This window comes from Sebastes fasciatus, chromosome 6 (assembly GCF_043250625.1).
Source record: "Sebastes fasciatus isolate fSebFas1 chromosome 6, fSebFas1.pri, whole genome shotgun sequence".
Lineage (NCBI taxonomy): Eukaryota > Metazoa > Chordata > Actinopteri > Perciformes > Sebastidae > Sebastes > Sebastes fasciatus.
In genome coordinates, this window is record NC_133800.1 from 13536897 (window position 1) to 13551259 (window position 14363).

A 14363-nucleotide genomic window follows, 5' to 3' on the forward strand; every position below is an offset into this window, starting at 1 on the left:
ATGATTGCAGACCCTTGTTTCCCAGCAGTGAAATTCAATATCGGTTCATTCTTACAATTACGCAGGGGAAAATGTCTTTATAAGACCTCAGTGCCACATTTGAACTGCCATCTCAGATGTGGCTTTTTGTCCCTTTCATGATATGTCTCATAACCGGAGACCTACCTTTGTGGTTTCCCAGTTTGAACAGAACTGAAACGAGCACAGCATTTTAAAACCCGGTGAAAAAAAAGTGGTAGATATCTGAGAGGGCAGTGCAAACACAGCCAAATACTCCCTTATGACATTTCACACAGTGACATTATGATGCATGCGCTGACGAGGGATGTAGATAGTAGTTCTTAAGAGGTCAGCCAGCAACACAGCATTGTCACCCTCCACATGTAAACAAACCGAGCAGGGAATGTTTAGCTCACATTACAGCTGCGGCTCTCAGTCCAGGTCCTCCGGAGCCACATTACTGCTGGCCGTCTACAGCTAGTTAATTGCATTCACCAGGTGTAAAACGACTCCCTGATTAGACCGCTGGAATGGAAATCAGGCCCCAATGCCCAGGACTGAGAGCCACTCTGTTATAGATACACTGTATGACAATACAAGCTCCGGATAAGCACTCTAAAGCAGGGCAGAGAGATGGAGGGAAGGAGAGACCTGGGACATGATAGTGGGGGAAGGAAGATAACTGATTGAAAAAGAGGACAGGAACAAAAGGAGCTACTGAGTGGGATGCTGGGGGATAATGGGAGGGAAAATGTACAGTATGGGGAGAGATTGAAGGGGAATAAGGAGTGGAGAGAACAATAAATAACAGAAAATAGGGTGGAGAAAGAAATAAGGATGAAAGAAAAGAAACAGAGAAAAGAAAGAGAGGAAATAGTGTGCAAGTGAAGCAGACCAGAGGGAGCAGAACTATCTTCCTTCAAGGCTTTCCTTCACCTCTATCAGGTTCGTGCCTCATGAAGTGTGCATTTCAACCCACCCACCCACCCACCCACACACACACACACACACACACACACACACTCACAATTTATACAACCTCCCTACAGCCAGGTGCCGTTTAGAGACAGACATGGTCAACAACTTCTCCAAAATCTAACATTTTCTGTGGATGCCGGGAGCGGTGAACTTCTGGCCTGTATTCAGCAGCAGCGCAGGCTACCACCTCCCGGTTGACATTATCAGATTTGTTTACCCCAAAACCTATGTGGAAAAAAAGGGCAAAAGGCTCAACAGAGCAAATATATTCAACAGTGGCAGATTGAAGAGGTTGTTATGCAGTCCAGTTGTTCACAGATCCAGAAATGGTGGGTTTTCTCACTTATCAAAGTGTGAATAATGTTGTACGACTCAGCAGGTCATGGCAGTTACAATAGATGTAAATCTCACTCAAAAGATATGAATCCTCCTACTGTCCGAAAACAACATAACTACTACCCTTATTGTACTAAATGCCATCTCGTTGGATGAGTTTTTTAAAAAGATAACCAACACATCTGAGATCAGGAAGATAAAAGAAGGCTAGCCTTTAACGACCGGGTATCAGTGCTGATGCTTTTCCAAATGGGACAGTTTGTACAATCATCTTTCTTTCTTTTCATTATTTGATCAGGTAAACAACTTTCTGTGCAATATTTGCTCTGTCACTTACTTCCCGAGACAGAATCTGTCATAGAAAACGTGTCAGCTAACTGTAATGCCATTATTTGAAACATTTTTCCTTTTGAATCCTAAAAATGGATATTGATTATGTCATTTAGCAAAGCACCACTCGGGTAAATACCCAGTCCTAAAGAACATTTGAAGGGCTTCATTCCAAAACCTGATGCTTTTTTTCCCCATTTTGGAACAAATAGATAATGCTGGTTCTGCCAAATCTTAGAAATCTTGCTCTGCTCAATCTCATTGTCTGATGTGTTTTGTTAGCTAAGGGTCCAGTAATGCTAGTTACTTAAGTGTCATTTTGTCATTGTAAGTGGCAAATTATTCAAATGCCAGATATCTACTTTTAGAATGAAACTCTTCATTTCTGTACTGTACTAATCTAACGTAGCAGATACACACTAACTCTTGTATATAATGTGGGTAATATTGCAACATTGTACTTTTACAAAAACGGTGGTCCAGTATTAAGCCAAAAGCATTTCTAATGTCTCATTTATGTAAGCAGAAGAATGAACAATTCCATCTCAAAACACTCGATAGGCTCATGTCTTAGAGGTTTTGGCATGTTTGATTCCCTTCTTGAAACACTGAGGTGAGAGTTGATACTGAAACGTTATCAAAAGACTTTAAAAGTCACCTAGATCCCGCTTTTGATGCAGTAAAAAAATGCTCACCTGTATTCTCCTTCAATTTTAAAAAGCATGCAGTAAAAGGGTGATGGAACATTTGTCTTTTCATCTGGACTTTTGTCAGCAGACATCGAGGAATGATCTGATGTACAGTAGGATTTGGCAATGTGAGAGTATATCCTTACCGGCGCAAATTAGGGTCAGTCCCATAGTTCATTAAGCAGCACATGGTTTAACTTTTAAAATGATTAAATAACTGCATAAAAAAATTAATCTTTAACACAAATGCAAGCCTCATCTCTGCGTTCAGCTTTAACGCCCTGTTATTTGTGCAGACTGTGAGGCAGAGATATCACAGATGATGTCTCTGCGTGAGAGTGTGTAGCTAAGCGTGTGTGCGACTAGCGCTGTGTTTGTGTGCATGGATATGAGGTTGCGAGTCTCTGTGCACTTTGTGTGTCTGTGGGCGTAAGCACATCTAAACTGTCAGCATGACACACCGTGGGAGTTCTGATAGACGGGTGAGTGCCTTTTTCGTACTCAAAGCCTGATATGTGTGTGTAACCTCGCATGCGAGTGAGTTTAAGCGAGCGAATCTAAGAACAAAATGTCAGCAAAGGGCTGGTCTGGATTGTAAAGAGAGACGAGCATGATTGTAAGCGCGTGTGGTTGATGATTCAGGGGAACATCGCGACAGTGGAGCACAAGAAACTTGTACCGAAGGAGCAGCAGTTTTTTCTATAAAGTCACACATTTCGTCGCTCGAGTCAATACGGATGCTGTAAATGTTTGTGCGCCCTCAACTGTCTCTCTGCGTCAGAGCTTGCAGTTCTGCAGTCTGTAGGGAATGTTGGAGGAAGACATTTTTACGACTGTAGCTATGCAGAGACAGAGGGCCTCGAGGTGGTTGTCCTAAACGACCCGTAAACGAGGAGGAGGAAGAGGAGGATGAGGAAGAGGAGGCTGGGGACGGAGTAGGAGGTGGAGGGGAGGCTTGGATGGACGATGAGATGCTTGGGGAGGGGCTCCCTCTGCTCGCAAGACTGTGGAGGCTTGAGGAGACGCTGGCCCCGACTGCACGGGGGATATGACTCAGGGGATGGTGCTCTCCTCCTCCTCCTCCTCTCCTTGCCCCACCTGACAGACTCACTCCACCTCCTCCTCCTGGAGTTAAAGACTCTGCAGAGGACGACACTCCCTCTGGCTGCCTGGAGGACAGAGATGGAACTGCGGTGTGATTAGCAGCCGCTGAACTGGAGCCCGGGCATTGATTTGGACTAAGGCCCAGGTGTGAAACTTGAAGCTGGGCTGGAGTAGTAAGTGAGGCTTGGGATGACACTGCAGAAGTGGCACAGGACAAGTTGGAGGAGCTCGGAGCCAAATTTGGAGCAGGGTTACGGGCTGTGGACTGTGCCAAGACCCCCAAGCAGTGGCACTCCTCCCTGGCAGTGTATCGGTCAGAGACAGGAGGACGGCCGTGCAGAGGTGGATAGTGGTAAGGGAGGTGCTGGTTACAGAGGTCCCCGCCGAGTGCTGCCCCCACACCACGCACTACCCTTCGGTCCCTTGAAGCCAGGCTGCTGCTGCTGCTGCTGCCTAGTCCTGACCACCGGCCGAGATGACTGGTCTGAGAGAGAGGAAGACAGAGACAAACACATGTTAAAGATACTTTACCATTTACTCTGCTCTCTGTTTGTCAGTGGGTGTGTGATGTGGACTCTTTCAAGAATTATTCACAAGAGGAGAAGAGAGAGAGGCAGAGACAAACAGAGACAGGCAGCATGAGAAGCATGAACTGTTGAGTGTTCAGTATAGATTGTTAATTTGGGTGACATTTGGAGAACGATCTCTCCGGGCTCCTGCAGCTTGTTCTAATTGTTTCTAAACCAACCGGAACCCTGCTCACTAAAGAACAGACACACACACACGCAAAAACACACACACACACACACACACAGAAACAAGACAACATAACATATGCATGTATGGAGATGTGCGCTCAAGTTATGCACAAATCCCCACTCACAAAGCAATGGGAATCCACTCTCTCCCTCACACACACACACACACACACACACACACACGCACACACAATAGGGAAGATGGCACATAAAGCTAGATGGCAGAAACGGGAGCCACCTGTTCTCTTTCACACTCCACTGCACCCCCTTATGCAACATATCTCATCACTGTCCCCTCTCTCGCCCTCCCTCTAACTCTCCCTCTCACACACACACACACACGCAAACACACACATACAAACCCAAAATCACATCGGGACCAAGTGTGCAATGTTCACTAAAGTAGCGCAATCTCATCCGACGCTGAACCTCATGGGAGAGTAAGCTGAGTTGACCTTTGCCGACACGATGCCCGTGTGTGTTCTCTTGTATGCGCTGCGCGTATTTATGAGCATGCGTCTGTGTAACATACTGTATGCAACACGGATGTCAATACGCACATCACATATATTGATGTGCTTTCACGTGTGTGAATGTGATCACGTTCCAATGTGTTTGTGCATACAAATAATGCAATTACTGTGTCGAGGCTGTCGGCAGAGATTTGGTGTGAGAGGTAGAAATGTAATTAGGCAGAACGCAGCTAACTGAATAAGTACAGTGGCGATGCTAATTCGATGAAGCGTTCTCTTTTCATAACACTTTCAACCTGAAATCAAATTAAAGAGGGAAAGGGAGAGAGAAAGAGGGGAGATCACAAAGAGACTGGAAGGGAGACTTTGTGTAATGATGCTCATTGGACACAGAACTGTAAGCTGTGATGTATAATAGTGTCACAAGCACTTAAACATAAAACAAAACACTGAACATTTTCTGCTGTTCTGATGTTAATATGGAATTTCAACCCGGTCTCAGGGGAAGGTGTATAAATACCACGACATTACACGCAAGAAAACCACTTGGTTAGGGTAATGGAAAACGTCATGGTTGGTCTTAAATTAAGTAAGTAAACTAAATAAAACAGGTACGGAAACAACGTAACACAACTACAGAAAACACGTCACAAATGTCAATGAAATACATGTGACTAACGTAACTTACAAAACAAAACACCGGTCTCGAACATGGGTCCCCTGTTTAAAAGACCCGTCCACCTCCCCCACAATATTTGTCTGTTTATTTTGGAAGAGTACAATAAGTTGACACAATAAGTTGTCCTTCTTGTTTTTTTTTTACTACGTCACCAACTCTTACTGTAGCATCTATACGCTGATACGTTTACATTGCAGTCAGTACAGGATACATGACGTACAAACGCGCATTATCGTGGCATTTATATGCCTTTTTGTGCGAACAGGTTGAGAATTTATACAAAAAGTAATTACTTATTTGAGTTCTTGAAAATATTTTCCATGCCCATGGGACTATATGTGTCCTAGGGTTTTTATTTATTGACTCTTCCAAAATAAACAGACAAATATTTTTTCTAAAATGCAATGATTCACTCTACTGAAATTGGACACTGTACTGTGAGTGCCACCAATGACACAATTCTCAGTGTAGAATTGTATAACAACATTTGATGAAAAGTGCTTCAACTGAGCTATCAACGTTGAAGGATCACTGATGACGAAATACTACTGGGTTGAATATAAATGTTGTACTTTATTTTGGCCACCTTTCAGAAATGTTTATTTTATGGTCGTGTTGAAAAATTAAATTAAATTTAAAAAAAATTAAATGCAAGGCAGCACACATAATACCACCACTGGAGCAATATAGGGCTGTCCTCGACCAAAGAAATTCTTAGCCGACTAACACTCATACGATTTTGTGGACTAATCGGTTGGTTGATTTAATCGACAGATCTGTAAAACTGAGTTTCTCCACAAAGAATCACAAAAAAGCCTCACTCTAAATCTTTGTGTTTACCAAAGACGTGCTCATAAGTTTCTTGGAAATAAGTCATTCAGCATGAAAAAAGCATATAAAAAACCTAATCGACTAAAGAATTCTATTAGTCAACTAATCGACTAAGAGGGGGGGCAGCCATAGTGCAATGCGATCACGTATATTCTATCTCTAGGGATGTATATCTTGCCAAAAATCACAACAAGCATTATTTACCTCAGGACAGGGACTATTACTTACATATGTGCTTTCCGGGTGTAAACACATTGACGGCGTACGATGCAAGACGTGTCTATGCAAGGCCACACACCACCCACTCCTTGTCACATATCCTTGCGAGTTGGCATTGGTCATTGTGTCAACATATACCACTGTCCTATCTCACAGTGTCGACTTGCATCAACACTCCAGAGAACCAGCACGCTCCCTGAATGACTACTGTAATCGGACTCCTTCTTCTGTCTTTATGACACGTCCAACGTGATGCAACACAGCCACTATGTGTTGCACTTTTTAACACCTTCTTTGCGGAGCCTTTTTTGTGTTTTGTGGTATACATTGAGATTTCATAAATAGTGTCATTCTGCTGATTTGGTTGAGTTCTTTCTATACTGCTGGGACACATTAATGTATCAGCTATAATTAAAGTTCAAAAGATAAAACATTCAAACCCGTTTTGTACACACCTTTAATGAGTAATTGGACAGGCAGATCATATTTAATAAAGTAGTAACTGCCATGCAGTAAAAAGAGAGTAGTACTAATTATAGTATGCGGTTAGAAAATTCTGTCGGTGCAATGGCTCGTGAAAGTTTCCAGCCCCTGAACACCACCAGACTTTTAACATCTTACTGTGAGGTGCTATTTCTAGCTTTTTTTGCATTTCAAAGTATGAAAGGATTCTATGAGGATTTAGCTGTGACTGTGCTGGGCTCTAATTTAGTCTGAGGCGGTGCGGAGTACAGGGTGGGGTAAATATGATAAGTAAACAATGTCCCAAGAACTGTAGAAAAAATCAAAAAGGGAACAGGGTCAGTGTTGCTTTGAACCTTTTTGTTCTTGATACTGATATCAGGAAATAAAGAAATTATATTTTCTTGTCATACTTCAAAGATAAAGTAGACCTCTAATGGCATACACAATCATGTGTGAGCCAGTTCACTGCTACAAAAGACTGTTACATTTGTTAATAAAATCTGTCCATGCTTGTATTCCTACAGTACACAGAAACAGTTCCTGACAAGCTCATATCATTTTTGATATGGTTTTTAAAAAATCTGAATTAAAGCCAAACAATCTGCACTTGAAAAGCTCAGACTTTATGTCCTTTCATGTCCAAAAAAATAAAAAAAAGAACCACCACAGCGCTCTGCCAAAACATCAAACAGTGTGTCGTTGTCTATACAGCTTACTTAAAGAGCTCGGGGAGTGCGTCTCTGCTTTCTAATGGGCTCTAATGGGTGCATAAACACTACAAGACTTCTTGCAGATTGCTTGATCTAATTAAGAGGAGTGAGAATTTCCATTCCAGCCAAATAATCCTACATAGGGGCGCTGTGAAACAACATAAGGGTATTGCTATGGTGTTGAATATCCACTATGGCGGTGTAGGTTTATGTGGGACGGCTTAATTAGGGCTAAATCTCTTCTAGTGGTAGTGTTTTTCCAACCTCAGACATTTGAGAAAACAACAGAAGGTAAGAGGCGAGCACAGTAAGATACAAATTGGCAGACAACTTTGAAAGAAATAATTACCAGGCACAGTACAAAGAGTTGGTTGTAGAAACATATGCTCCGTATCAAAGGGACATTGCTGATCCAAGTTTGGAAGAAAGACATTTTTCTTTTTTAAAATTCATCAAATACAATTAACTAAAACAGCGTAGGCGTAGGTTTCAGGGGGGACGCAGGGGAACCACCCCCCTCAATATTAAGAACATGTGCATTTGTCCCCCTCAATAAAAGCCTGAAAGTAGCAGAGGACTTCTATTTTGAATAACCGATAGAACGCGTGCCTCTGGTCAAGTAGGGGGCAGTTTGCAACCTTAAAAGCAACGGTTGCACCAACGGAAAGAAGAAGAAGAAGCGATGCTGAGGCTCCACTTCAGCAGATCGTGCAGAGAGCTGGCTGCTGCTGCAGGAGGAGTCCTGGGGAGAACTGGAGTAAACACAGCAAAAGCTATTCTAATACAGCCGCAAATTAGTGACAGAATAAGTCAACTACGACGGAGTATTACAGCCACTGTTAGAAAAATATAATAATGAAGTCACAATAGAATAGGTTGCTTCGAGTCATAGTATGTGGATGTTTTAGTATTTCCGGACAGTCCTCCATGTAGCCTACAGTTATTTTGACTTTCCTCTGACCGGTAGCTCTATGTCGTTGTCTCTGTGTCCCCCCTCGCTTATAGACATCTTTGCTTTTTTTGGGACTGTTTCCCTACTCCAGGACGCTTTGAAAGGCATGGGGAAGTGGCTGTGAGCTGCACTTTATCGGAGGTAGTGAAGTTAACATTTGTGTGGACAATAAAGGACACAGTGGTGAGATTTATGCCTGAACAGAAGTGTTTTCCGCAGCACCCAGACGCTTCCCTAAACTTTGTCTCATCCAGAGACCAGGGGCCTCATTACAGAAACTTCTGAAAAGTCTTATCTCAGTTTAGAATGACAACTGCATTTAGGAAAAAATCCTATCTTATCTTAGGATAGGAGTTTAGCTATTACAGAAATGTCCTAAGTTAGGGATTTCCCAAGTTAGGAATCCTAAATTATGATGGCATAGTCTCTGTCCTAAATTCAAAATAACAGTGCTGTTGTTAGGTCTGTAAGATAGATAGATAGATAGATAGATAGATAGATAGATAGATAGATAGATAGATAGATAGATAGATAGATAGATAGATAGATAGGCCCCAGAGTCCCAAACAGGGTTCTATGTCTGTCAGACGTCTGAATGGGATACAGCAGAGCAATTAGGTAATTCACAGCAGACTATAGGACAGTTAGATGTTTTCTTGAAATATTATGACTTTATTGTCGTTAAATTAAGACTTAAGTCTCGTAATGTTACGACATTTTTTCTTGAAATATAATGAGTTTATTGTCATTAAATTATGACTTTATTCTCACTCAAAATCCCCCCCCCCCCCCCTTGATATTTGTCCCCCCAATGTTGAGACAAATGCAACTAAAACCCGGTGTAGAGCTGGGGCGGCGTATGTTTGTGTGCACAAGAAGGGCAGACAGACAGAGAAAGAAAAAAGGTCAAGCACAATGAAAGAAAGGAATAAACAAAATCGTGAAAAAAAAGGTCAGAAGACCGGAGAAAAAGAACGAGAAACTGGTGAAAAGGTGATTAAAAACAAGAGATAGAGTCAAATTAGAACAACAATAGAACAGAGTGCAAGGTGCAGAGAGACAGAGAGCCGGTCTGATTTACAAACTCAGGTGTCCTTTCTCAAGTACACGCTCTGCGGCAGGCAGGCTGCCTCTTCTCCAATGACAGAACGGCCTGTGTGTGTGCAAACTTACACACACAGTCCTATAAATACACACACACAGACACACACACATAGACCTGGGTAAATCAGAGAGATTTAAGGGGGGGTTCTCCTGCAACCTTAGTTTTTATTGGGCAGTGAAGAACACAGCAATGTGGTAATGGCCAAGTTTGCATAAAAGAGCTCCTTAAAACATCCCTATACAATGCTATTGCCTGTCTTAGTCATTTTATACGGAAGAAGAGAGAGGGTGGCGGATGTATTTCCTGAATTTTCTTCCCCTCAAACAAAGTAAAACTAACTAATTATAGAGAACAGAAAAACTGTAGCAAGGTGTAACACACACACCCAATGTAAGCAAACTGTAACTATACCATCAATCACACACCATGGCTCAGTATCCCTGCACCCACACACAGCCTAACTTTAATGAAGGCCACGGGGCTGAAATGCATTGGACCCCAAAAGTTTCCAACTCTTCTCAGTGAGATTAGAGAGGTAAAAGTTTGTAAATGTGAATTCTTTATATTCTTTGACAGCCACATACTCTGTGAACAAAGGAATCCTGTGGTTCTTTGAAAGTGTGATACGCCGGGGTGTTCAGTGCGGATACAATAACAGAGCAGTACACCCACACAGATGGTACTCTAAAATCCTATTTAGACTATAGCCAAATACCTTTTCCAACTGTGATGTGTGAGCCCAAACCATCCCACCTCATCCTGTCTGCCTTTATCTTAACAGACAGTCTCATTCGTATTTGTCTGCACATGTATGCCCAGTGTGACAGAAAGGTAGAGTTGGCAAGGTGCAAAAACCCAGGACAAACAAGCCTTTTTAAGTTACGAGGCTGTAAAGAGAACATCAAGATCATTTGAAGAAGCCTTAGAGTTGCAGTGGGTAGAAATGGAGCAAATATGATTAAAAAAAGTTATTTCTATAAAACGGTCACTATATCCTGACAGTAGTGCATTAGACAGGCAATCTGAAAAAAAATTATGTGCCTCTCTTTCCTCCCGTGTCCTCCAGTGCTCCTACTTTAATGGCATCTGCAAGATTTCACAGACCGGAGGAAAACAACCAGTCAGAGCTGATCTGGAGTTTGCCGTTCAGCTTCTGTCTATGAGAGCCGGCTGTCAATCACTCGCGAATTCCGACCTAACTAGGCAGCGATTTCGAATTTCAGATAGATCGATTTTCTAAAGCCTGAAAACAGAGCCATGAGGAGGTGCAGAAATCTAGTTTTCATCATGGTTATTATGGATTTTTTGCCCAATGATGCCAAAACCTTTCTGCGTACTGAAGCTTTAAAACAAAAAGTTCTGATGTGCTGTACATTGGTTTGCATTGGAGTGATAGAAAGAGGCAAAACAACCCGAGAAGCATGACGTCAACACTCAAGAATCCCACAACATATTCAAAGACGAGGTTTGTATGGCAGCGTCTCCCAAATCAACTGAACACACTTTGCGGCGGGCAAAGCTGCAACAATCAAACAAGGGGTGAAACTGCATCCTCAGTCGGGTGTCTCAAGGCCATAGCATACCTTCACTTTGAACTTGAAGGTTTTCATCAATACACAACCCCCACAGGAAGTGAGTCTCTTGTACAGCCTGTAGCAGCATCCTTGCTTTCGCCTCTCTCTCTCCATCCTGACTTTGTTGTAATCCTCCATCTTCATCTCCCCTCTATACCCTGCCTCTACTCACTATTTCCCTAACGGCTCTCCCAAATTTTCTTACCACTGTCTCACTCTCCACCTCACCTGTCTCTCTGATTTTTATGTGAAAATGAACTTGTATGATACAGGAAGAACAATAAAATTCACTAAATCTGCAATGGATCAGGATAATAATTCCACCAAAGTAAGAACAGGAGAGGACAGGACAAAACAAGTATATAACGTTAGGGGTCAGAATTAATACGGTGAATTACTAGACTGGGCAGGAAGTACAGGAAAGGACACAAAAGTAGGGCTGAGACAAAAATTGAGTTATAAGGAACTTCATAGCTTTTATAAAATGAAATTATTCATGTCTTCGTCCTGAAATTGCACTGTTTTGTGGAAATGCTCATATGGTTATTATCAAAATTCTGGGCTATGCTATACCTGAGTCATGTATATTACTGTACGTCGGTAATGATTGGCGCTATTGTGTTAAGAGAAGACAGATGCCTGCTGAAAGTGTTGTTGGCGGCTTGTAAGAAGGTCATTACGAAGAGATGGTATGAGGCAGAACCAACCACACAATAATGGATGGCTGAAAATTGAGAATGAAATGTATGTATTGTAGATATGGAAACGTTAAGCCATAGGATAAGAGCACAAGAGGAGCAATGTCGAGAGAAATGGGAGAAATGGACGATGTTTACATGTCAATGACAAGATAAGGGAATGGACCACTGAATATGTCACAGGAATAAGAATAACTATGTAGAGACAAGGCAATCCAGACCCTTTCATGTTTAGTTTTATTGTTTTGTGTGTATGTTATCTTTCTGTAATGTGAAAGCAATAAAAAATATTAAGAATTACAAGAAATGTGGAGAGGGTTTGGTTGTTGAAATGGTCTCTTAGTTAAGCTACACGTTTTTGTGTACATTTAATAAGTTTAGACTGTTTGCCGATGCTTAGTCTTTGCAATTCAGTATTTTTTTTTCCTTTCAGTGAATGAGGATGAACAGGATACATGCTTTTAACTGTGTGGGTATTGGGATTTTGGAGGTTATCTATGTTAAAAATGCCAAAGAAAATTCCTAGTGTATACCTCTTACACCTGGCAATAAACACCATTCTGATTCTGATTCTGATTCTGATTCTGATTAACAATAAGCAGGTTGATCTCTTGACAGCCTGATCAGGATCCTCAGGTCAAAAGATACTGGCTATGTGGGTCCAACAAGCATAAACATAGCCACCAAGTTTGCTCCACTTCCCCGTCTTCTTTCCTTCTCTTGTCTCCCTCTCACTTTGTCCCTCACCCTCTTGACCTCCCTTCTCCTCTCATCTCTCACCTTCTCCACCACTCTGTCCTTCCTTTTTGTCCCTTCTTCTCTCTTTCTTCGTTATGTAACTTGGTGCTTAAGAATGCCAGCGGCAGGGAGGGCTGAATAGACCCTGACAGCTGGAGGATTGATGGTACAGAAAGAGAGAAAGAGGGGGAGGTAGGTTTTTTTTTTTTGGTGGTGACAGTTGGGGTGGGGTTGGAGCTGAGATGATGAAAAAAGATGAAGAGGACCAAAGTTGAGCTTACTTCGCTCCAGCTGTCAATCCAGCCCACACTGCAGCAAACTGCCAACCAGCTGGCTGGATGTCACATCCTGGACCTTCCTGCTGGAGGCACACACTGAGAGGCAGGACACTAATGTGATGCACTGAACAGCTAATGGGCTCGCAATGCTTCCAATCTTCAAATCCTGTCACTGCACTACTGCAAAATTATCAACATTAGGCTGATGTTATATTGAGTAAATGCAGCCAAGCACAGCAACCTGCTGCAACCCACAAGTATCAAACAGGGTTGTGTCTCTGTAACTCAATAAATATTTAGACTTACAATACCTCAGACAGGGCATCTCCACTGCATATCAATGTGGCTGAAGGCCTGAATACATTACAATGTCTGAGACTGAGTCATCTCTTGCCTATTTCACTACAAAAGAAATTTGGAAAAGAAAACAAACTTATTTACAGCAATAGCCTTGGGGAAAAGTTGCAAATCTTATAACTGTATATACAGCACATTAACCATCACATGCACTCCCACATGTTTAAACGCACACTTGTGAGTGTGGCATGAAGACTCTACTTGAACTGGTGAAGGTTACTGTAAGAACCCGAGGGGCACATTAACCATTGCTGCTAACTTGACGCCTCATTGATATTCCAGATCTCCCAACAGATTTGTTCTCATAAGAAACGTTGATGTTGGTGCAAACAAACACAATTTTGTTATCCTTGTGTGGTCCAAAGAATTCAGATTTAAAGCACTTCTTCATACACACAGCGCAGCCCCGTTCTCTGCTAAGCACCCGGGGAGAGCAGGACCACTGTGGCAAATACTGTATAATCATAATGCAAATTAGTCCACCATGTCCTCTGGTGACTTTTAGAGCAGCCAGTCACCATTGTCCCTTTTTGACAAAGTTATTGAGCAAGATACTGAAATTATCTAAGCTTGAATGGACAGGAAGAATTGAACTAACAACCTGTGGTCATGATGAGCTCACTTTTAGCCACTGATGTACAACTATTGTTGGCCAACTTAACTGTCAACAACAAAACAGATGAGAAAAGCCAAGTAGCTTGTTGCTCACCACCTGGAGGTACTTGATGCCATCACAGACCGCTTAGAGGGCTGCCCAAACTTTTTCCCTTGGAGGGCTAAAACTGGAACTCAATGGTGAGCCACAGGCCAGAAGTAAACACCTATTGTACCATACTGTATGATGGTACAAGAATCCCAAGTTCCCCTATTTGAATATTATTTTAGCTATTAGTTAACCCCTTAAAACCCACCTGCTGAATCCAATTGGGCTCATTTCCAGTCATACCCAATTTATGTATTTCCAAGACTGTTTAGTGACCCCAGCATGTAGAAATATTCAAATACATCATTTTAGAATAGGCAAAAATAACACATTTATACTGCATTCAAAAAGCTGCATGTTTTTGCCCAACACTGCATGGGAATGTC

General features: G+C 42.2%; 1 protein-coding gene across 3 annotated transcripts in view; it reads right to left on the reverse strand.

Moving 5' to 3' along the window:
* Nucleotides 1-485: 485 nt before the first annotated feature.
* The window catches only part of ccser1 (coiled-coil serine-rich protein 1), a 147910-nt gene continuing 134032 nt past the window's right edge, over nt 486-14363 (reverse strand). For 2 of the 3 annotated variants that reach the window (XM_074637700.1, XM_074637701.1), the window contains exon 11: nt 486-3921. In XM_074637700.1, coding sequence (XP_074493801.1) covers nt 3094-3921 — 828 coding nt within the window. In that variant the 3' untranslated portion in view covers nt 486-3093. The remainder of the gene's footprint in view (nt 3922-14363) is intronic. The other variant, XM_074637704.1, reaches the window with a different exon arrangement.